This window comes from Xiphophorus couchianus, chromosome 5 (assembly GCF_001444195.1).
Source record: "Xiphophorus couchianus chromosome 5, X_couchianus-1.0, whole genome shotgun sequence".
NCBI classification, from domain to species: Eukaryota; Metazoa; Chordata; class Actinopteri; order Cyprinodontiformes; family Poeciliidae; genus Xiphophorus; species Xiphophorus couchianus.
Genome location: NC_040232.1, coordinates 8,276,151 through 8,301,872, shown reverse-complemented (window position 1 = coordinate 8,301,872; position 25,722 = coordinate 8,276,151). Strand labels below are relative to the sequence as shown.

The window sequence follows — 25,722 nt, the reverse complement described above, 5'->3', positions numbered from 1 at the left end:
TTGAGATTTTGTCTGACCCGCTAAGTCCTAAACAAACATGTAGTTGTCATGGTAAATTAAAGATTTAGGGACAATAATTACGTAATAAAAATACGTTTATTTAACAAGTCAATAAAAAAAAGAAAAAAACAAGTCACTTTAAAGGATCAGCCAAGAAGAGTGAAGCTAGTAATAATCAGTGTAGTTCAGGAAATTCATTATCTATTTATTTGTTTTATTTCAGTCATTTATAGTTCAAAATGAACATGTCACACATTGACACAAACAAAGGTTTTGAATGAAAAAAGTCTTGTATGTCTTCCCCTTCTCTGAAAAAGTCAATTTACTATATCATAAGCAACTAAACAATCAATCATCCATATTATCTTTAAACCCAATCAGGTAACGTGTACATATAAAAATAATAATAAAGTAAAGATATACATATTATTCTTGTGTTGTGTTGCGTTTCAACAGAAATAGTGACGTAGGTAGTCACACGTAATCAACTCAGTTAATTTAAGTTCAAGTTTATTTTTAAATGGGACAATACATATTAGTGAACAATGACATGTAGCCAGGTGGCTAATTTCCATCTCTAGCCCCATTGGCAGGTTGATGTTAAAGCAAATAATAAATACAAGGATAACAACCACAAAATCACACTATGGAACAACAAATGCATAAAACAACCATACAATCCACACATCTTTGCATATAATCAATTTTAACATGTTTTTTTTATGAAACAGGAAGTGAACGGTCCCTTGTGTTTCTCATAAAGGAAAGGATAAGCTCTGCTTTTTCTTTACAAGTATTATACTTTAACATTTATTTTAGACAAATGTAATTATACACAGGGTTTTATGTGTAATTGTGCCATATTTTGTATATATTTCTATCATAATTGATATTGTGCATTTTAGCTCTGTTTAAATTGACAACTGTTCATTTGGATGGATGCTAACATGACAAGGTCAGTACTTTAGTTTCAGATTCACTCATGAAATGTTATTTTTGTATTATAGTTTTTCCATTTCTAACATCTAAGAAAATATTTCGCTTTGATTTACCCTTAAATGATGATTTTTTTTGTGTTCCTTTAGTTTACTGAAATGGACATAAATTATTTTTATTTTTATTTTATTTCTGTTTATCATCTAAATATGCTATTAAAGTATTTAGATAAAATGTACACCTATAAACTCCAAGGTTTTAACAAAAATAATTCAAAGGAAAAACCACAAAGACACCTAAAAGTCAGAAGTTTGATGATATATGATATATAACATACTTAAATAATAAGTATTGGTATAAATATTGGCATCGGAAATACAGGGCCTGTATTTACTCTGTATCAGATCAGTAAAATATGAAATATCGCACATATTTTAATGCATAAAAGATTCATTAGCACATTGTTAATGCAGCCATCCCATCCCGGGTGTTTTTGAATGAACTACTTTCATGTTTGCTTTCTGATCAATGTATAAAGTATTATATTTTTTTAAAAAGTATTCAACAAGAATTGCTGTTGTTTATAATCTGTTGACTTTGCAGACTGTGCTGTACAGTGCAGATGATTCCTCTGAAGCATCATAACTTTTCTTACTGTAAAGAGATAAAAACACACTTTGTAAGTATCAGATATTATCATTAAAAGCTTAAAATCTTTGCTTATTTTAACTGGATTAAGTGTAAGAACATATAAAGGAAATAATGTTCTGAACTTACCAAGGTGTGTTCTTGATCATGATCGCTGAATACTCCACGTCTTCCTCCTTTTCCTCGTTTTGAGATGTTTTGGGTTCAGATGGCACAAAGTTGGAGTAAAGAGATTCCTCCTGATTTTTAGAGAAAAGTACGCTGGCATAGCAAACGTCGCCTTGATCTACTGAATTTCCAAGTCCTGCAGTTGATGAACTCCCAATATGTCGGCCCAAGTTCTGCAAAAGAGCAAATGCTGGATTCAGAAGAGAAACATAACTCCAGCCTCTTAAACTGCCCTGCAGAATCACATTCTCCCATTAGACGAGAGGAAAACAGTTCGAAGTGTTTAGATGAAGGAAGACTAACACCCAATCTCTTTGTCTCGTTATCTTCTGCTCCCTCTCTGCTCTGGTGAATTTGCCGTACAACCTTCTTTTTTCTATAAATATAAAAAAGTCAAGAAAAAAATAAGGAAAAGAATGAACGACATAACATTCCACATAGAGTATAAAAACATCAGTAAAGAATTTAAATCACCTAAAAATGATGAAGGCAGACAAAAATAAACCAATCAGGAGTAGAAATGTGATTAACCCAGCAACAGCAGATGAAGCAGAACCTGAAATAAGGGAACAAAAACAAGAAGAAAAAAACATTTACTGAATACCTTAAATAGTCACAGAGCCAGGCAGCTAAAGAAATTAATTCAGTCTTGTTTTTAAAACCCAATAAAGGGAGTTTAAAGTTAGAAATCATACAATAAATGAACGAAGCAATTATTAGACCTTCCTGTTTTTGCAGGTAACACAAAAAGCACAAACGTCCTGCCAACTAACAGTATGAATGTGATAAAGAACAAGTAGCAGAAAGGGTAATTTAAACACAGGAAGGACACCAACTAATACAACAAAGCAAATGGCAAACATGAACCAGAATGAATACAATCTCTATACAAGTAGAGACAAGCCTCTCAAATCAAAGCAGTTTCTTCTCTATACTGACAAATTAAGAAAAGATTTTCAATATTATCTATACTAATTGAATGTAGAAATTGCTATTTATTAGTATTTTAACAGTTTGTTAATGTTTTACCAAGGCATTCTGCCACAACCGATCCTTTTTAGGATATTCGTGATGTTGATACGACCCAAAATGAAAACAGGCTTGACACCATGATGTAGATGCACATGAGCATCTTTAAAGAAGTTATTTTTAGTGTTAATTATGTAAAAAATATTGATTATTTTTACAACCTTGACAGCCACATTGCAATAAATAGCAATAAAGAATATAAGAAACTACGCACACAGACCACTGACGTGGACACTAATGCATCATAAAATACACTATCAACTACTGGCCATCAGCTGCAAATGCAAGAAATTATTTTTGTTAAATCCAATATGGCCGACAGACAAAAAAACATGCCAACCCACCCTGTCCCTCCTTCTACTGTAGACGACTCTTGCAGGTAAAAAAAATATTGTGACATCAGATAACCCCTAAAGAACAATACTACTGATGTATTTTTCAAACAACAACTTTATATTTGGAGAAAATTACAATTGATCACCTAAAAAAATAAATTCTTACCTTTTTTATGTCTTAAGAAAATCAAAAAAGTTTTGGGAAAAAACACAAAGCATCATAACTAATACCTGAAAGGGATAATATATTTATTTTTAAAACTGACAGTAGCTTACTTGAAACCACAATCAGATGTACGGTGGAGTTATGGTTCCCCCTGCTATTTCTGGCTTGACAGTAATAATTTCCACCATGTTCACCTCTGATGTCCACAATGGTAAACGTCTGTCCATCTGCTGCTGGGGAAGTTGAATGCTCTTTGTACCAGATGTACGTAGCTGCAGGGTTAGCGACACTGCTGCAGGTCAGATTCACTGAACTACCTGCTGCTACGTCACCAGGAGGATTCACAGACACAGAGGGAAGCCTTGGAGGATCTGATGGAGAATGATCAAGAAAACATGTCATGTTTAGACAACGTCTCCCAGCAGACTTGCTTAAAAATAATATTTAAGAAGAGTGGTTACGCATGTGTAACTCAGTTTGTCTACAAGCATACCATTCATATTTTCAAATTTGGAGTACTTCATTGCATATTAGATGCAATTTAGTACAATAGTTGGATCTTTGTGACAAGGCTGCATATAAATAATTATCTAAAGATCAAATTTAAAGGGGATTTATTATACAAAATTCACTTTTTGCATCTATTTTCGTACATCTATTTGGGTTTCAACTGCTTCTAAAAGCAACCCAAACTCTTAAAAAAAACACACCCAGTAGGTTTTGGCAATAAATTATTGTTTTTTGTGTCACAATCAATGGACATTGTGACATTACCTAGCAACCACACCTGTTAGCTAGCAACCCAAGCTGAGCTCCAGCATGTTTCTTCAACTGTTTCTTTTTTTGTTTTTTGGGGGAAGTTTTGCTGTATGCATTGTACAGTGGCTGCTGGAAAAGAAAAGTGCTCTGTTGTTGACATACCATTCAACAATGGTATGCTGCATTCCTTTTGGTTGTGCAGGAGGCTCTACTTATGCTTTTCAAAGATATAGCATTTTATAATTCCTCATCTGTTTTTAGTCATTTTCACATACGAATGTAAACGCTGAGTTGGGGGGCGTGGCCACCAGCAGCTTATTTGGATTTAAAATGACAAGAGCCTCTAAAACAGCTCATTGTGAAGGGAGTTCAAAATAGGCAGAACTAAGATCTCATTATCTAAGAAGGATTTTGTGCAAAAAATGTAATGAATATGTTTTGTACAATCTGTAAATCTATCCTAACCTGTACAAGGAAGGATTATAGGTCACCTTTAAAATGCTGCTGGTTGTTTGGGGTTTGGTATAACCATCCATCGTACAAGTTTGGCTCTTCTGTGAAGGTTTTGACAAATATTCAGACAGAACTAATTGTGTACTTACACTCCACATTTATAAGAACAGATGAAGAGTTGATCTGTCCATATATGTTCCCAACCTCGCAGCAATACGTCCCGCTGTCCTCAGACGTGACAGAAGAGAACTGATACACGCCTCCTTGTCCTTGAAGCATCACTTGGTTGTCTTTGTACCAACTGTAAGAAGGTGTTGGGTTTCCATCACTGCTGCAGGTCAGATGTACTGAATCACCCTCCACTATCTCTACGTGACTCAGGGAAACATCTGCATGTTTTGGAGCATCTAAGAAAAATGAAAAGAAGAAACTTTGAACAATGTGTCAAGAGATTTGCCTTCACTGTTGTTCTAGGTTTCTAGAACAAGCGTTTTCAAAGTTTAGGAGAGCTAAAAAAAAATCAACAACTGTTTGCTTTTCTTCATGTTCACTGATGCTGTGATGTTTACCTGCATTATATTCGTTATTGAAGCTTGTGGCGAATGAACAGGCAACACAATAATTTCATTTAAAATGCAAAAAGTATTGAAGGTATAAACAAATAACCACATAATTACATACAGACAAAATTATACCAATCACAGAAACAATCATCCTCAGGCATTGGCCTTTCAAAAGATCTCAAAAACACCATAAAAATAAATAAATGGGCAGTTTAGCCAAATGGTTAAGGATTCTTAAAATTTTAACTGAAAATAATCAGCAGTCCTATTTCAGCATCTTAGCTAGTTTTATACACATACTAATATAAAAATAACTCTGGATAAAATGGGGCCTAAAGCCTGATACTAGCAGTAAAATTAGCAACCCTCGACAAAAGGATCCAAAAAACTGAATGTCAAGAAACTCACCGCTGAATTTTGGTAACGCCATATAAAATTTTCATTTTGGTTTAGAGAAGTAAAAGTTAAGACACACACAGACAGCACCAGTATAACAGCGCCCCCGGTGGCTGGATGAATGAACGGTTTATAGGCTTAGAGAAGTTGGCTAAATGTTTGCAGTTACTTTGAGCTCTGGCGCCCCCCAGCGGGGACACACCCCAAACTTTGAAAAACCCTGTTTTAGAGCATATTGTGCCAGTTAAAGTGAATTATAATCTTTTTGAATATTAGCTTCCATAAGTTCTGCCAAAACACAGATGGTATTTGAACAACAACCTGGAAAGGATGTGTACAACTTGAATAAATCAGAAGGGCTTGGTTGAGAGAGCAACACATTTTCTCTGGGTTAAATTAATTCACAATGTTGACAAAATATTTGTCAAACTAGCTACTTTACTTACATTTCACATCAATATTAAGGTACTCAGAGATGCTTTCCCCCAACTGGTTGTTGGCTACACAGAAATATTCCCCAGAGTCAAACGTCTGGATTTCACGCAGGTAAACCTCTGAATCTTTTCCGTGAAGTTGAAGAGTTGACGATTGAGTCTTCTTGTACCAAGTGTAGTTAGCGGGTGGATTAGCATTACTGCTACACTTTAGAAACACTTGGTTGCCTTCAACTATGTCATCAGTGAAATCGGCTGACACAGAGGTTGAAACTGGAGCATCTGGAAGAAATAAGGAAATAACAATCTGTTACATTATGGTAGAATTTGATCTTGGCCTGTGTCTGCAGCTTTGGGAGACTGTTAATTAGTTTGTCCAAATTCAGAAGTTCATGCATACTAAGAGTGCTATTGCTTTTAACTATTTGGGAAACTGTAGTTCAATGTAGTTAAGGCAACATGTCTAAATCATTCTTTCTCTCCAAACAGTTTCATTCAGTTATAAAGATCCTGAGAATGTCCAGCCATCACATCGTTCAGGAAGAAGACGGGTTCTGTGTGACAATCCCAGACCAAACGTTAAGCTGGTGGCTGAAGCTGGTAAATCTGTTATTATCCACAATGAAATGAGTCCTGGGTTGAAAGGCCACTCAGATAGGAAAACGCAGTCATGCCAAAAGCAACTTAAAAAGCCAGTTTACAGTCTTTAAATGCACTCGGGGACAAAGATCGTAACTTTTGGAGGCGTGTCCTGGAGTCTGATGAAACTAAAATTGATGTCTGTGGCCAAAATAATAATCTTTACTTTTACAGGAAAATGGCAGAAGCTTATGAGTCTGAGAATGTCCCAACCAGTAGCGTTTTTGATATGGACTGTTGGACCGGGAGGTACAGCCCGGCCGTGGGCGGTTGCAGAAGGTGGAGCTTCAGCTTGTACAAGATCTGCAACTGATTCCAGGGGTGGCAGCATAATTTGCAGGAGATACTGGGCGTACATCCCAAAATTAATTGTATTTAGAGAAACGATGTTGGCACATTAAAGCATAGCATCTCAACATTAGCCTACATTTTATTGAATCACTAATTTATTTATATTCCACTCCTTTCATATCAGGTGATACACACAGCAAGCGAATGCGACCCAAATTCTATGGCAATCTGAGAACGGCCTAATTTCACCCTTTCACCCCCCAAAAAATCAGTCTGAGCGGTTAGGTCGTATTTTATCCGACTTTTACATCATTGACCTGAGACGTGTCATAGTTCTGCACTAGAAGAAGTCAGTGTTGGTAAATCCAGGCCGGACGTAAACAATGGCTGAAAAGTATAATGATGAACTGATGAAAGACGTCTGTCAGTGAAGAACATCACATCACAATCCCACCACTCTTAGCTCTGACTACACATCCAAACACTGAAGGCCGTTGCTACTAGTTGTGCTTTCTTTTTATTAATTTCCTGTCTTGTCGTGATCTTGTGACAATCCTGTCGGCTTTCATTGCTGAATAATTTTAAAATCAGAAGTGATAATGATTTAAAATTCTTAAAATGACTCAGTTATTATGTATTCTAGTCAACTCACACACTTCAGGAGCTCTGAGTTCCTTAAACGATGATAAAGCACAGGAGATTTTGTCTGTCGTATTAATCAACACTATATAGGTAGATTTGTTATGACGAATGTCCTGTCCGTTCCTGAACCATCTGTAATTATAACCAGCTGGAGTGCATCTGCTGTGACATTTCAGTTCTGCATATGGTGAATCCTGGTTGGCTGAAATTCTTGTCACTTCCACCTGTAGACCTGGAATATAACATAAAGAGCCACATCAGTTATAAATCATATTCTCTCAGGATGAGGAGCTAATAAACTGTAGGATCTTCAGTACCTGTGACGGTCAGAGTTGTTCCATGTAAATCACTCCCCCAGCTAAACGAGTATTTTTTGAATATGAATCGATACTCTGCTGAATCATTTTCCATTAAGTTATTAATTGTCAGGGTGGACTTTTTTTTTATGTTAGTGACACGCACTCGACCCAAATATTTAGAGTCTAGTTTAAGATCTTCAGGTTGTGAGATATCATTCCATTCTGTGCTGCGTTCAGGACTGAACCAGAACAATGTGGTATAATGTGAAGAGTAATATGAATTGTAATTGGAATAAAAGCTCACTGAAGAACCTTTCAATGCACAGATTCTTTCATGACTGTAAGTCACTTTATTACAACTCCTACTCTTGAAACCTGAAAGAAAAAAAATGTTTTTTTCATCCACGGTAAGTAACAATTTTCACTATTATAATTTATGACCATAAATTTGACTTTGATCTAGAACATGAATTAAGTCATTTTTTAATTTGGAGAAAGACACAAAAGCAGATCAAAACAATCTAATACCTGCATCACAGTGTATGTAGCTATAGCTAATTCACAACATCCGTCCCTAGAAGGACCTTTAAGGTCATTTTAACAGCTGGTTAAAATGTCAAAATAAGCTAAACTAAATATAATAAAATGACAAAAAGGAGATTTAAAACTACTGAATCAAACAATTACAATATTTAAGAGTACAATTTTGATTCATCTTTAGCCACTATTTAAGTCTTGAAATGAATACTTTAATACAAGTTAAGGTCTTAAATCAAACTGTAACTAAACTTACCTCAATTTAAACATAAAAATGAAAGAAAAATCAGACAAAGACTGTGACAGGAGGTGAAGTTAAGAAGATGTTGGAATAAACTTACAGGCTAATGGAGAAGGGAAATCCTCATGTCCTTTCAGAGCGCAGGATATGCTGTCTTCATAGTCCACCCGTTCGTTATAATCATGTGTCCTTGTGTGCATATCTTTTCCATTTTTGTACCACACATATGTAGAATCATCAGGTAAAACACATGAACTGGAACATACTAATGCACTGTTCCAGTATGAACTCTTGACAGTTAGATTTGGATCTGAGTCTGTGTGGAGAGAAAGTAAGATTTTTTAACAAAAATAAACACACAAAGATGTTGCTAGTAAGTTAGTATTTATCACGTGGAAGTACAAACCTGTGACAGACAACACGACTTGTGGACCAGTGTAACTTCCACCTGATTTGTTTGTGATGAACCTAAACTTGTACGCAGCCGAGTCGCTCTCTTTCACGTCTCTAATTGTCAAAGTGCAATCTTCTGAAATGCAGCTGTTTTCCACGCGACCCGCATACTCCTCCTGGGTATTCAAATCTAAGGGGTCCTTATCAATCTTAGTAAACCAAAATGTTTTCTCAACCTTGATGTCTTTGCCATCCTCCTGGGATGGGTGACTATAGTCGCAGTGCATTCTGACTGTAGATCCTTTTAAGGCACAGATGTTCTTGGAGTTGCAGTTCACATTCCACTTACTCTGTACCTCTGAAAGACAGAACAACATATTATATATATATCTACATGTTATATAGAAACATATTTAAGGATATGAAACTTTTTATTTTCAGTTACTAAATATAAGCACAGCTTTAAAAAACACAAGGGAGTTAACCACGTCTGCTCTGCTTGGTTGCTCTGCAGGCACCGGAAAATTACCGCCATCACTGAGGTCTTTATTGGTTTTTATACTAAATTTATTCATGTAGTAGATTTGCACAGGATTGAGCAAGACCACCATGAACTAAAACGATTAGGCTTTAATGACGAAAGAAAGAGAGAAGAAAAGGAATATTAGATTTTGATTTTAACAAATCAGTTATTTTTCAATAAATATATATTTTGACAGAGTTTACCCTAACATTCACATAAACACAGAGTTAAAAACTAAGTTTCCACCAATCACAAAACAAACAATATTATTAAAACACCACAAAGAGAAAAACTCAGTCAGGTTATTCATCATTAAGAAAAACAGAAATTTAGCTTTTACTTTGATTTTTACAGTAAAAACAAACATAGTGTCAACATTTACCCCAGGAGCACTGTTTAATTTATTTCTTCTACTACTATAAATGTAATATTTTGCTAGTCCAAAAAGAAAATTTAATATTTTCCACTTACTAGCTTCCATTTTTGTATAAACTGCACCAAATACAGCTCTGGAAAACATTAAGAGACACTTAAAGTGATCTATTTATCTGATTTTACTCTTTATAGGTTTATGTTTGAGTAAAATTAACTTTGTTCTTTTATTCTATGAACTACTGACAACATGTCTCTGAAATTCCAGGCAAAAATGTTGTATTTATTTATTCAAAATACCAAAAAAAGTTGCAGCGCTTTCAGACCTCACATAATGCAAAGAAAACAAATTGATATTCATTTAGAAACAACAATATTAATGTTTTAACTCAGGAAGAGTTCAGAAATCAATATTTGGTGGAAAAACCAGGAGGTTTTCAATGCAGTTCAGTGCAGCGGACTCTTAATTTTTTCCAGAGCTGTATATCTGAGAGCATTAATGTGTAATTGTTGCACTCAAAACATCTGATTTCTCTCGAAATAATCTGCTTAATTTCCCTAAAAAGTGAAGTTTTGTTATTATCCATTCCTGCAGGGGAAAACTCTATGCTTATGTAAAGATATATGCCTTAACGTGAAATATGAATATGGGTAAATATTGACTACTGAATGAAAAAGTATTCATATTTAGGTTAAATGCAGATTATAGTTACAAACGCTGTTATCCCAATAAACAATGGTGTGTAGTTGTGTGTAATGTGTGTATAATGGTGGCCGTCCAGTTGATTTTTCCAGAGCTGCATAAAAAACACTTCAGACCAATGGACTCCATTTTTGCTAAAAACATCTTCCAGCCGGATAAGCAATGATGCAAATCCTTTACATTCAAGAAACATGTGAAAAGTAATTTCTATTTCTTTACAAAAAGCACAAAATTCATTTGTATCTTTTTTCATTTTGATTTTAGACACAAAGAAAAAAAGATGAAGAGTCAATGTCGACCAAAGGCTGAAACTTTGTTGCTTTTAAAACTACCAACGCTTTTCAAATTAAAATCGATCTTTTTAAAATTATTTTACATTTTTCGCATCCATTAAACCTGAGTTATTTCAGTCCTTTGTAGTTTAATTCCTACTGTAAGAGTCTCACTCTCAGCCCACTTAACTTAAAGTTGTTTACTGTTTACATCCTCTTTGTTTTCCACAATGACGACAATACAATTAGCATATAACTTTATCAGCACAGGCAGATTAAGTTTAAACCTGGTAAAAACCTAAACATTAATTGGAAGACCCTAACATTTTTTAACTTTGTTTCAACAGTAAGCACATTTTGCATAGCAGGTAATTCCTTTAGATATTTTAAAAAGTTTATTTGAACAAGCATTCATCTTGAGTACAGATTGTTGTCTTCATACAACCCACACTTTCCAACACACTGATTGTTTTCACTTTGTTATTTTACCACTAATGTTAAGATTTTATCTGCAACTCCTACTTGCTAATATCTCAGTAATACAATATTAAGCAGGTGAAGTTGTAATATGAGTTTCAATAACAAAATTTCATCATTAAATGGCTGTTTTTATGATTCAGTTTCATTTAGAACAATGATAATTGAATTAGTTCAGTCACTGCATCTCAGGTTAAACAGGACAGACTTCTAGGAGTCCAGTGCTGTTGAAAAATCACTTTAATTAAAATGTAGAGACACATTACCTTCACAGAAGAGAACGATGAGAAAAAGACTCGCTGCTGTAGATAAATTCATGGCTGCTTTTCTCCTCTTCCAGTCACATCCGCGTGTTGGCCACATTTATCTGAAGCGACTTCCTGGTAACCTTTGCCACTTTTACTTTCTACAAAGTATCTGTGGCAGATCTTACAGCTGAGACTTAAACATGCAAGCTGTCTTTTGTTCCTCTTTACATTATTAATATGCATGGGTGAAGACATGACAGTAAATCCCTCCTGCCCCGCTCTAAAAAATGAAGAAATGATTCCTGCAGATGCTTTCTACAAATGAACGTCTTTGGACTGAATGTAAACTGTATGTAGCAGCACAAGTTTGGAAAATCTTACTGGTTTTATGTCACACTAGAACAGTGTGACATACTGTTCTAGTGACTGGTTGAAGATTCAACCAGATTTTTGGGGTTTGAAAACTTTTTAAACTGTGTTTACAACTCATTTGGCCATTTGTACTTAAAATTCATTGTTGTCTTATTGTCTACATTGTGCAGTTTGGTGAAAACTGCAGCATAATAACACAACTGCCAACTACTGCAAAAGCTATAAATAGACAGTTACGCAAACTCTGGTTTCAGAGAAGAAAGTAAAACTGTGAGATTGGCCCAGTCAAATATCTAACATGAATCCATTTGAGAATCTATGAAGACGAGGTGACCAAAATAATGACCTAGAAAACCTTCAAGTTATTAAGAAAATTTAAATAAGGTATATATTTTGATTCTGAACAAAGTTAAAAACCAATAAAACATGTACTTGTATTTCAAAAGCAGGTTTTGCAATAAAACTAAGACATCGTTTTGTTTTAAACTTCTGAGTGAAGAAAAAAAAAGCATTTTGATTTTAAATTTGCTTATTGCTCAATAAAATAATTGATGCTGGAAAGAAAATGGTGCTATTAATGGCGAATAAAGTTTTTAAAGCCCTTTTTCGGACACTTAAAAATGCTTTACAAACTAACTAAATAAATAAATATTTAAATAAATATCTATTTATTTAAATAAATAAATATCTATTCAAATAAATAGGCATTTACTTAAATAAATAGTTATTTATTTATTTAAACATTTTATTTGTTTTAATATTATTATTTTGTAGCTAAACCAAATTATTCTTCTGTTTTAAACTTCTAAGTGGAGAACAAAAATGTATTTTGATTTTAAATTTTCTTATTGCTCAATGAAATAATTGATGCTGCAAAGAAAATTGTGCTATTAATGATGTCTAAATTTTCATAGCCCTTTTTTGGACACTTAAAGAAGCTCTACAGTATAGGTAAATACATAAATAAGTAAATAAATAAATAATATTTATTTCCAAACCTAAAAATATGTCCTTTTTTTAATTAAAAAGAATATTAATAGCATCCGTTTCTAAATGTTTTTTTCCTAATCATATTTATCCTATATTTAATCAGGAAATGTATGGTTTTCTGCTCTAACATTATCACCAGACATTACAATAACACAAACAATATTAATCTTTGGGAGCAGAGCTCCATCTGCTGTAATACTGAAAGGCAGCGAGCTCCACCAATCAAACACAGCCGTCTTTGGGCTTTGGACCAATCACACGCCACTTCACCGGGAGTGGGCGGGAGCAGTGCAACGGACTGACTGTAGCCATTGATGCGCTTCTTTTCGAAGACAAACCGATAATATTTCCCCATTTGTGCGGCTTTTCCCGACTGCAGCCATGGCTTCTCACTCTCTGGCCCTGCCGATGATCTGCTTCACCACGTTGTGGGCGCTGGTGGGGGTCGTGGCTCCATTTTTAGTGCCGAAAGGACCCAACCGCGGGTAGGTGGCTTCTCCAATTGGCTGCATCCTATAATAAATTATATTTAATTTTAAACACTAGGAAGCCTGCAGTCGTTTTATCAAAATAGTTTTTTCCAGAAAATGTGATTTTGCTGTGTTAGTGTGTTTAGAAATGAATGAGAGTTTTGCTTGAATCGTGATAAGAGGCCTGGCGTCATCATCCCTGCATCCACACACACACACACACACACACACACACACACACACTGTCCCAGCACCGTCATCTCTGCGTTCAGCGGTCAAATCATGCCAACATTAATGAAAACATTCATTTATTACTGCTTCCTGTTGGAGTTTCATTTATTTAAGCTGACTATCAAAAGTGTGTTTAAATCTTTTTTGTCTTTTTAAAAATATTAACACCATGAAAACAATATTCCAAATAAATGTTATACATTTAATGCGACCTGTTTTGCACAAAGCTGTTAGATAAATGTATAAATAAATAAAACGAGATTAATTTTTTTCAGTTGCATAAGTTTACACACTTATTCATTCAATTTTGCATTAATTGTTTGATGTGTTTCTGGAAATATGTTACAAAAATTCTTCAATTCTCAGATTGTGAGAATTATTTTCAGCTGTTCTCAAATGACTTGACAACTTTTCTGTCAGGTTTTGTTCTTTTCTTTTCTGGTGAGGCTGAAATAATTTTCTAGGGAATTTTTTATTTTATTGTTTTGGATGTTTGCTCTATTTTTTTGGTCAAAACTAACTAGCGTTTGAAAATGTTTGCCGTTTCATTCACTTTGACAAAAATCCAGTTTCATCTGAAGAAAATTCAGATGGAAGTGATTTTGTGTACCACCTATTGTATGGAGAACCAATCCTGCCATAAGTAAAATTATGTATTTCTTAATTATGGCGGGTTTGATTCTCCATATAGTAGCGCTAGTGCCGCTACATGAGACAAGTCACCCTTGCTGCAGTTCCTCTCTAAAACACTAGGTGTAGCTGTTGAGAAAATTATATCTATCCGTATATTGAAATAGTATCTCAATATAATGAGATTTTTTTTTATCAGTGTGGCTGAAAAAGGCTTCCGTAGAAATATGTTTTTATAAACAAAAATTAATCCACAGTTTCAGTTTATATACTTTATCGTTATAAAGTTTCATCAATTTGATAATCATTTTATGACATAATTGGTTTGGTTCAGAGGTGATGATGTATAATAAATGTTTGTAATATTAAATCTGCCTGCAACACATTTATTAATAATGCTGGGAAGAAGCATGAAGTTCATGTTTTTATTTTTTTACAGCGTGATCGTCACCAGCCTCATCCTCACAGCCGTCTGCTGCTACTTGTTGTGAGTACAAATGTTTTATTCTTCTTGAGAGTTTACTGGGCTCTGACTTAATCATTTGTGTTGTTATACATATTTTTTAAAACACCACTTTTATATACATGATCAGGCATGACAGCCCAAAGTTTACACAGGGACACAAATATGCTGAGTGGTCTGATGTTCATTAATGTTTTACAAAGAACTTAATTGGCTAAATTTGACCTAATTTTGAATGGCCAACTATGGTAGCGTAGTTAAATCAAAGCTAAAAACCTGCCTGCTAGAGTTGCCTTTGATTCATAATAACTGGAACACTGATCAGTATATTTGATTATTACATTTGTTTGATTATTTTGATGGTAGCATTTGACAAAATGTAATTTATTGCTGTTCAATAATCAGGTGTGAAGCACTTTGAACTGCCTTATTACTGACATGCGTTGTACAATAATCTTGACTTGCCTTATCGTAAGTCTAAAGTTAGAAAATGTCTAAACAAGTAGAATATCTACATTTCGGAGTTGTGGTCAAGTATCTCCAAAAAACTCAGAGCCCAACGGCTCCCTCCTCAGAAAGCAAAAGGAGAGAGAAAGAAGTCAACAAAATGTTGATAGTTGCAAGAAGGTCACAATCATTCAGGATATATTCCACTTAAACTTTTAGTTTTAATTTCTTTTTGGTATGTCAAAGATAGGAAAAAATACAAATGTTAAAATCAACAAAACATTTGGTTCACTTCAAACCATTTGGCCAATGAATATGAGCTGCTTGCAATCTTATCTTTCCGCCACTAGAGGGAGCTCTGTAGCGTGAAGAAAACAGCAGGTGCATGTGAGTTCATACAGTCTAAATAAAGACAATTGGTTTAAAATAGTTTTAGCTTTACTTGGATAAAATAAGAAAAATAACCCTGCAAGCCAAAGGATGGTGAATGAAATGTGACATGATGTGGGAACATTAGATCATGTTGAATGTGAGCAAAACAACAGAGACGTCTTTGGATTACTTACATCATGAGAAATAATCCAGAGGATGTAGGGGAGGAATATAAATACCTCTGTGGACAACAAACTGGGCTGGCGAAGCCGTCCATGAGGACAGACAGAGCTGACTGTAATTTCTGAGGAAGATTAGATCATTCAGCATCTGCATCAAGATGGTGCAGATCTTCCACATGTCTCTTGTGGGGAGTTTAGTTAAATGCTGTAAGGCAGGCGTGTCAAACTCATTTTCAGTTCGGGCCATATCAAATGTCTGAATGTTCTTAAAGGGCTGGTTGTGCCAGAATATATTGATAAAACCTGTTTTAGTGGTATTTTTGCAATCAAGATTGTGGTGCCATTTTAAAAAATGTTATGGCATTTGCGCCAACGTATGATGTTAAATGTGACTTTTTATCACTTGCCGCCATATCAGCTATGGACTATAACTTCCCATCAAGTAAGGCTGAGGCAGCAGTTACTTAAAATCAATATTTTTTAACAATTTTTGAGGAAATTTGCAGTAAAATAAGAAAAAAAATTAGATTTGTTGATTTTGTGTGAATTTTGCAGATTTGTGAAAAGCTGGAAGGATTTATTGATGTAATTTGGAGTTTAGAGGGCCACATAAAAGGCTATGGTGGGCCAGATGTGGCCCCTGGGGCCCCCGGGGCTTGAGTTTGACACATGTGCTGTATGGTATTAGAAAATATTGCAATGGTGATAGAGACGCAAACAGTCAATGGACTTCTGATTAACGGTTGTTTAATGGTTTATTTGATTACATTTCGCTCCAATCTATTAACTAATAACCGCTTAGACCTTTTTTTTAGTGATGTAATCTGGCCGCCATCCAGCAGAGGGCGCTGCTAGACACCCTGAAGCAGAGTCAGTTGATTATATTGAACTAAAGATGGAGTCATACTAGAACGGGAAGGAGAAACGATCCAGAGTTCAGTGTAGGATGCAAAATGCACTTTATGCGGTTTTGAAATATAAACACTAGATGCTCTGTAAGTTTCCCGTTGTTAGCTCTCATTTAGCCGTACTGCATGCGGCGCAACATCAAGTTCTCATTCAGAGATTATTGATATGCTACAAAGCTAACGGTATTTTGTATAATAATTGTAACATGGTGGATTAAAAACATGATGCCAATAATCAGGGGCTTGTATCAACACCTCTCTGTTCATGTGAAATGAAGTTTGTCCACATATTTTATACTTTTCATCCATTATTTTTATATTTTCAACCTGAGAGATTTCTGTTTTATTTTTTATAAGTATGTCTGAGTTTAATAAATCAAGAAAACCACGACTTTCTGTTTATTCAGTCAGTATTAAATAATATTAATGAGTTTTTTTTTAATTCAGCATATCATGAAAAATGTCCTTCATGTTGTGGAATGATGACATCTCTTGATACAAGAGAAAACTCAGGTTTTTAAGAAAATGGCAGCTTTTCAATTAATTATTAGTCGATTGATAAAATCAGTTAACTTTAGCTAAACTCATTAATCGATAACTTGCATCCCCAGATGGTAATCATTTTGGAAAATATTGTAATAACAAGGTAAGTTGTGATATGTCTGGTTTTTTTTCTTTCCGCTCTTTCTCACCTGTGCTTTCATTACTCTGTGACCTTTAGCATTTTGGGCATTAGTGTCCAGTGAGCATCTGCTGCTGAATTCAAAGGTTTTCTAAATGACATAATGTCAGTTAATGGGGGGAAAAAGCTTAATGTGAAAGAAAATGTGAAAGAAAGTGTTTCCACTGTGTTTAATGATCTGTTGGGTCTAACAAATCATTAACCATCCAAACCATCTCAGTATGGAGCAGAAATCATGGGACCAACAGAGGATGAATGTGGCTAACGCTAAACCCTGTATTGATTAAAAATAAAAAGTTTTCTAATATTTCCATGTATATAAATAAAATTGTTGTGTTTTACCATCGTCATTGTAACAGCTGTAGGTCTAGAGTGGTCTTGTAAGATTCAATGTCGCATCACCTTATTCTCCTATACCTACAGATGAGCACGCCCCCTGTTGGAGTAAAGTAGACATTACAGTTAGAAAGTTGACATGAAGTCCATACGGTTTCTGGGTTTGTGATGTTGTAATTGCATAAAATAATAAAACAGATGTTTTTTCTAAGTTCAAGGGACTTAAAAATCCTGCCAGCCAAGGTTAAAAATTTTTTATTGGTTATTAAGTTACATGGATGAAGTTTAAATAATGAGAATAAGGTCTGTCTGTACTAGCTAGATTACTTTTGCTCCACCGAATTGCATAAACATCCCCAGCAAGAGGAATGGGCTTTTATATCTTAACATATGAAAAAAAAATTTAATTTCCTGATCTAATAATACCTGATGTTATATTTATATATTTATATAGAATAAAAACTGAATATTGTGAAAAAGTTCACAATATTGAGTGGTAAAACTTTCTGAAATTAGTTTTATCACTCATTTCAGAAAGTAAAACTTGTATATTATATAGATTCATTACTACTGGGTGAAATATATTTCACTCCTTTATTTCTTGTAATTTTGATGATTATGGATAACAGATTAAGGAAGCCCGAAATTCAGTTTCTCTGAAAATTTGAATAATATATGAAATTAACAACCCACCACCCCATAATTCAAGCTGAAATGTCAGGCTTCTGAAAAGTATAATTTCTATTCACTTAGTACTTGGTTGAACCTCTCTTTGCATATACCAATAGCAGATCAAGCTACTCATAAATGTAGCACATAATTTACATGAAAATAAAAACCAATAATAGAAAGTTAAGATGTTAATTGTTAGCTTGGCGCTCTTTCTGAAGTTGTTGCAGGCTGAAGTGACGACCTTTTTGTCCCCCACTTTTTGCACCATAGAAGGAAACTTTACCATCAAACTCATTGGTAGCATAAAATGTTTATCCTATCATTCATTATACAATTGGACTCTGGTTTGGAAACAAAAACATTTTGAATACTACATTACGCTGATGATCTCTCTTTCTTTTCTCAGTTGGTTAATAGCCATTTTGGCCCAGGCCAACCCACTGTTTGGTCCTCAGCTGAAGAATGAAACTATATGGTATCTGCAGTACTACTGGGAGTAAACAAGGTGAGTCCAATGGGCAACATGTGTTCTCGGTCTCAGCAGCAGCAACACTTGGTCTGGGTCCACCAGCTTTTTATTGTAATTTAGAAAACAACCACATGCTCAACCAGCAACTCAAGAAGCACACTACTTCCTTTCTCACTTCAAATTAAGAGTCTTAAAGGGTATATTTCACACTGAAAGGAAATATATTACAAACCCATATATTTGTGGTATATTTGGTTTGGTTTAATATATCTAATACACATATTACGGCTGGACGATATGGCTGAAAAACATGTCACGACATAAATGTTTCATATTAGTCCATATCGATAATTATTGATTCGTGTTTTGTTTTAAATATCTGAAATACTGTCAATTAGTGACATGACCTTTTCTGTTTTATCCACAGTTTTTTACTCCACACCATTGTTTTTTTATTGTTAAGCAGTTATGAGGAAAAAACCTTAAACTACTGCTGCGCCAGTTACTCAACAAGTTGTTGCTAGGTAACCAAAGAGTGAGTGAGTTAGTAGATTGATTCCACCAACCTAGTTTAGCTGGCCGTGACAGATTTAGCATCTAAAGTCTTTCCTCTGCCGTAATCCCCCAGAACGCAGTGCGGTTCTGGATGGGAGCTCAGCTAAATTAATGAAAAGACTATCAGACATATTATCTATTGATATTGATCATGTCTCTATTGAGATATTGTTTTTGATTTATTGTCCGGCCCTAGTGCAGATTAGCTCCTCCGGCTAATAGTTGACAGTTAACACTTTCTTTTTTTTGTATTTAGTAGTCTCATTTTTGTAACTTGCACTTTTCACACCAACAAACCAGAAAAGATTCGAGAAATGGAAAGTAGAGATTTTAAACAAAAATTTCTACTTTTTTTAGATTATTAATATTTTTAATAATAATAATATTACTATATTGATTATTAATATTATAATAATTAACATGAATTATTATTATTAATGATTAACTAATAGTAATAGTTATTAATTATTAGTTAATTAATAGTTAATTATTATAAATTAATAATTAGTACTAGTTTCTGTAAGAATGATGTTATTTTCATGTTGTCGCTCATTTTGTCACCTTTTTGTCTCTTTCTTCCAGGACTCAGTGATGTGACGCCTCTTGTAATTCCCACCTGCTGATCTGCTGGACTTAATTTCACCATCACTTCTGATTCCCAGCACACCCTCACGTCTTGGTCTGCAACATTATAAGATTCATACAAATCTTGACTTTAAGCATTTTGCAACTCGAAAATTAACATGAGCTTTCTCTATAAACTTGGAGGATATTTAGATTATACTGCAGCCTCTGGGCTCTAAGATTTGAAGAATATTATAGGATGTGTATTCTAAAAATTAAGCAGAGATAATGTGTTTTTCTTTTTTGTGCTGTGCTCAGACTAAAACTAAAACACATTAGATGTAGATGCTATTTTTACCTTTTGAAAATGTGCAATCTTTTAGTTTTGTATTTGTTTGCATTCTGTATTGTGTTTTGCTCTCTCGTCGGGCAAACCTGCATTTCAGTGTGTATTTATTTCGGGACAAGGACACTTATGTGAGCTTGTAGTAATCAACACAGAGTCCATTGGGTCTTGTTATATAACTGGTATTATCTGTGATGTAACTGTTAGTGTGTGTGTGTGTGTGTGTGTGTGTTTGAGTCGGGGTGAGCATGCAGAGTTTGTAACTGCTGGCGCAAGAGTCTCCCAAAAACTGCGAGCAGAGAGCGATTCCCTCCATTTTCAAAACGAAAACTTCCTCCCACATTCTTTTCCGTGCTCCACACCATGGAGGTCCACGTTGCCATGGTGACCTCACCGCCCAATTCAGCCCTTATCCTCTTGGATTCCTTTGATTAAGCGCTACGCTTATTTCCTGCCTACGGAAAGACAAACGTCTGGTTCTGCTGCAGAGACATGGTTGTGGAGAATTTGCTGCTTGTTGGTCTGCAGTTTGCCATCTGGTCTTAGCAGTTTCTGCTAGTTTTCTCATTTAAGTTATGGTGGATTAATTGATTGGTTTTGACAATTTTTTTTTTACTTTTAGTATGAGGTTACATAGACTTTATCTCTCGTGATTTTATTCTGAATAAGAAGTTTTTATTTAATGACCCAAAAATGCCACTTTAGGGGCGTTTTCACAGCTGATAGTCAGGCACACTCGGTTCAATTCGGGACCAAAATTGCAACATTCGTTACTTTTTCAGCTGGTGTGGTTTGCTTTCACACTGCACTGTCTTTGAAAATCCTGTTCCCCCCCTCGCCTGTGGTGGCGCTGCCCTAAGAACTACTGAAGGAAACAACATGAAAACATATGAATGCAACTTCACTTCTTTATGAAATGTAAACACAAATGAGATTTTAATTGTTGTAGAGTTCCTCTTTTGTTTTTGGTAAAAGACCATGAGCTATTTCTCCCACTAGCGCTAGACTTGTTTAGGTTTGTTTAGGTTGTATTTTCCCAGAATTCCCCATACTTTAGTCTGCTTCCTGCTTTTGGAGCAGTCTTTTGTCCACTTGGCGTTCACATATGGATTCAAACCTCACCAGAATTCACTTCAACCAAACCGAGAACCAAGTTTTTTGGCGGACCAGAGTTTGTTTGTTTTTTTGGTCTGAATCACAGTTCGCTTTTTTTGTCCGTATCAGAGTTTGATTGCACAGTCACACCTTCCCAAACGAACTGGACTGTCCAGGCAAAAAAACTGGAGTTCAATTAAAGCGGACTAAAGAAGCCTGGTGTGAATCCCATTCCAGGTGTTGGTCCAGGGAGTAGGCAGTTCCCTCTTTCTGTGCAGATAACATGGCTGCTTAAATCAACAATAACAACACAAACAACAGCAGAGAACATAAGTAGAAATGCTACCAAGCTAAATCTCTGCCAATTATTCCATTACACACACAAACTACTGTTTGCACAGCTATTTCGTGCAGGAAGCTAGACAAGTCTGGAGTTTTAAAATTGGCTTCTAATCAGCCTTTTTTCAGAGCATAGCGTTGTGCTCTTTCTCAGGCCTCATGGAGATATGCTGTGTCATGGATGGACCTTTAACTAAACCTTCAATATATTTCCAATATTTGACTGGAAGTTGTGTAAATTCGTTATCCTTAGTTTGTGTTAAGTGGCACTGAGATCTAGCTGTGGCATTCATGAAGTGGATTTTTCACATTTTTAAGAAAACGTCATGGCAGCCTGGCTTGTGTGGTGATCAGACTGTGTTTGCTACACAGGAATCCCAGAGTGTTTTTCTTCTTCCTGCGCCAGTGAAATGAAATGCAGATATGTGTGTGTCAGAGGTATCGGGTCGGTGCTGGTGTTGCTAAGGGTGATGTTTAATATTGGAGATGAACGGCCACAATAATGAAAGTTTCTCCAGCCGTGAGTCATAATCTGCCAGTTTAACAATGCAGTGACGGGTAAAATACTGTAGTGGCATTAATTTATTGGCACACTCTTTAGGAGCATTCACCAGACAGCCGAAACAATTTTGAAGTGATTATTGAAATCAACTAATTTAGTAATTGATTAATCGTCAAGCTTTGAGACTCAAAAAAGGCCATTTGCTGAAAGAGCAACAGTCAGAGCAGTTAAAAACTGTACAAAAAATATATACATTTTACAAAAAAATATTTTATTGAAGATGTTTTACCCAAAACTCCTCAAGTGGCCTAGTTCTAGCTTCACCTAGTTCGAATTCTGCAAAACAAATCTCCTATTAAACACCTTTTGTTACCCAATTTTTAATCAATTAATTAAAAAAATAATCAGCCGTACACTATATTGGTAAGTCAGTGCAATTCAAATTCAATAAAAAATATTTTATTAATCCTAAAGGAAAATTAAATGATGTTGTAGCTCATAAATTCAGATTCTTCAAGAGTTATTGTAGATAGTGATGGCTGTTATCAAGAAGATCTCTTGTAGCAGTCTGTAGTACAGCGAATCTGAAGAAACCTCTGACTGAAGATGCTCCGTTTTCTCAAGACTCTCAAGAAGAGGAAAAGGCTGAGATGTTAACAGTATTTTTTAGCTCCAGATGCATCTTTTCTTACAAAAAATCAAGCATACACTAAAGGAATGCTTTTGTTGCATTTTAGACAGTAACATGTTTATTTTCTTACTTAAAAAAATTAATTCCTTATTTGCATTTTTTTATGTATTTCTAATATTAGAAAAGGATTCAATAAAAAATCTACAGAAAGTGCCAATTTTTTAATTTGATTAATTGTTAGAACAATCAATGGATTAAATGAAAACTAAAATAATTGTTAGCTGCAGACCTAAATTTATCTTATTGAATGCATATTTATGCCACAGCGCCGCCTGGAGGGGGCATCAGGCCTGATCTGTCCACATCCTTCCCTTTCTCTTCATTTTACCTCCGTTCCTCTGACCTGTTGAACATTTTTTGGATTCACCTGCCTCCTGTTGAAGCTTTAAGCGTGTCATCTGCCAACCACGACCACAGCTACGCGTCCCGCCTCCACTCCCCATGTCCCGGTCTCAAACACCCCTCCCTCCCTCGCTGCCACGTCCCTCCCCGTCCGCCTCTCCAAAACCACTTTGCTTCAGCCAAAAAGAAACCAAATCAAAATACAGCTACTTTTTAGAAAGACCAAATTGCGTTGTATCTTTGCCCCAGCCCTTTGCTGTAGCTGTGGTGGTGGTTGCACACGTACAACGAGTTAATAGGTGACTATAATGTGGCATGCATGAAAAAAGGACATAAGGGAAGCTGCCCTTTTACTCCTGTAAAAGATGCATTTGTTAGTTTTTAGTTTTGCTCCAGCAGATCTCATAAAGCGGCGTCTCATTTGCTCGAAGGACATCGTTTTGTTGAAAGTGACAAAGCGGCTCTGGCTTGATTTTTTGGGGGGGACTTTGTCTCTCTTCTCTTCTCATTACGTTCCCAACCCCACTCATCACCCAACAATTTGCATACAGACGGACAGAGTCACATTTTCATTGTCGGTGAATCACAGGAGACCAAATGGCATCGTTCTCACCCAGCTAAACTCGCTGAACTGACAGAGGGAACAGCCAAGACTTCAGCGAAATCCCTCCAAGCGCTCTGACAGTGAATGGACCCTAACCATTTGTCAACTATGTGGGATTTCTTCCTTTTCCGATGCTTCTCTCCAGCTTTGGTGATGACTGCCCACTACTCAGCTGTTAAATGCTCCTGGCAGTATCAAAAAGAGATAGATTTTTATCATGTGCTAAGAGTCTCCATGGCAACTAAAATCCAACAAATCGCAAATCTAAATGTTGATGGAAATGGGATATGTATGATATGTATGTAGCCTTGTGTTATTGTGAAGTTAATTGGTGGCATTGTTGGTGAAATAGCCCAATAAAGAATTTTGTCTCGTACAATTGAGTCGTAATATTACAGTTTTTCTAGTTTTTCCTTCTAATAACAGCTGCTTTTATATGAAAACAAGTTGATCTGTGACTCTCAAGGTTTCATAAAGTAGTTTCAAAATATATTCTTTAAGGATGTGTAACCCACATGTATATGTGTGGTACTGTTAGTGGTATTTTATTTCTGTAGGATTTTGTTTTGTTATTTAATGTTCCCAGCAATTTAGTTATATTTTCATTTTGAGTTTTCTTGTCATACCAGAAACCGCCAGCAGGTGGCTTGTGAGTTACACTCTGGTTTAGACAGCAGGAAACTATTAGAAGAAGAAGAAAACCGTAGCTGGCTGTAGCACGTTGTGCGAATTACCGCATGCTATAAGATAAATTCTTGATTAATTCCGGTAACGGTTAAGAGAAAAGAAGATCCGTGACCTGATCCCTGGCAGTAAAACACATTTTTACTGTGATTTTCTCTGGTGAGTGTTGTAACGTGTTTTTGCAACCGAAATTAAGCTAATGCTAACTGGCGTCATAGGCATTACTGCTCATATATTCCGACAAGGAAGAACAGAGAAACGTAAATAAAACCAATCGGAGAAACGTGTGAGATTAAAATGATGATTTTCACTGTATTGCATTTTTGTTATGTACAAACTAAGAGGTTGGATACAGTGTGATACGTTTGTTTTGCAAGCTTGCCATTAGTTGAATATTATTTTTGTGATAAATGGAATTTATTGCTTCCTGCATACTTTTGAAACTTAATAGTTAATTAAGTTCTATATATATGCAGGTTGGTTTTTTTTAGAACCCCATTCAACTTTGAAGACTGTCCAGCTGCATAGCATCGCAGGCCTGGATTGGATTGCTGAGCTCCAGGTTTCAACCCAAGACCTGGGACTGCTGGATCCGCTGCCTACTTTGCACTGGATAAGATAAGATTTTGGATCCAAAGAAACACATGGCCATTTAACAAAGACTTGACTGACTGACTTAAATTACTGAACTAAGAAAACAAAACTTCCAAAGGACGAACTGAATTATAAGGAATCTGAACCAAAAGAAAATACACTGCCTGATAAAAAAGGTGGACACTTTATGTTGGAACAAAAAAAAACTGTACCGTAATATTCTGTTTCAAGTTGTATTAAATAATCTGTTCATTCTTGATAATATGGTTGTTTGTGCTTATTATCCTCCTTTTTGAACTTAGAAAGATAGACTAACTGTAACTTCAACATTGAAATCTAAGTTTCTCAACTTATCTATTCGTAAGTTACACTAGTTGGTTACATAAGTGGCGAGCCAGCCAGGAGGATTTTAGGCTATAAACAACCAATATAAATAATTGATTAGTGATCAGTGTGTTATTTGATCATACTGATCAAATAACAGTGTGATCAAATATTGTCTGATAATAACCAGACAAATATGGCTTCTGTTGCTGACATTGGTAGCGAGCATGGTGTAAATGACAGAAAATCAATCCTTTTGAAGGGCATACTTGATGATGACACAGATGAAGACATTGTAGAGGCTGTATCATTATATGGTAGTGTCAGTAAAATA

At 35.4% G+C, this 25,722-nt stretch overlaps 2 protein-coding genes across 2 annotated transcripts; one reads left to right on the top strand and one right to left on the bottom strand.

Moving 5' to 3' along the window:
• Positions 1-493: 493 nt before the first annotated feature.
• LOC114144223 (carcinoembryonic antigen-related cell adhesion molecule 5-like) lies at positions 494-11,745 on the bottom strand. Its single transcript, XM_028016802.1, has 12 exons — positions 11,543-11,745; positions 8,943-9,287; positions 8,637-8,852; positions 7,777-8,133; positions 7,470-7,691; positions 5,900-6,169; positions 4,644-4,901; positions 3,393-3,653; positions 2,227-2,308; positions 2,056-2,128; positions 1,714-1,925; positions 494-1,590 (listed from the first exon to the last, which is right to left on the bottom strand). Exons 1-12 carry the CDS (start codon positions 11,637-11,639, stop codon positions 1,518-1,520), a joined length of 2,466 nt encoding a protein of 821 aa, XP_027872603.1. The 5' UTR covers positions 11,640-11,745; the 3' UTR covers positions 494-1,517.
• A 1,406-nt stretch (positions 11,746-13,151) lies between these two features.
• atpv0e2 (ATPase H+ transporting V0 subunit e2) lies at positions 13,152-20,822 on the top strand. The gene is made up of 4 exons (XM_028017977.1): positions 13,152-13,371; positions 14,657-14,704; positions 18,686-18,784; positions 19,886-20,822. The coding sequence occupies exons 1-3, from the start codon at positions 13,268-13,270 to the stop codon at positions 18,777-18,779; spliced, it is 246 nt and encodes an 81-aa protein (XP_027873778.1). The 5' UTR covers positions 13,152-13,267; the 3' UTR covers positions 18,780-18,784; positions 19,886-20,822.
• The last annotated feature ends 4,900 nt before the right edge of the window (positions 20,823-25,722 follow it).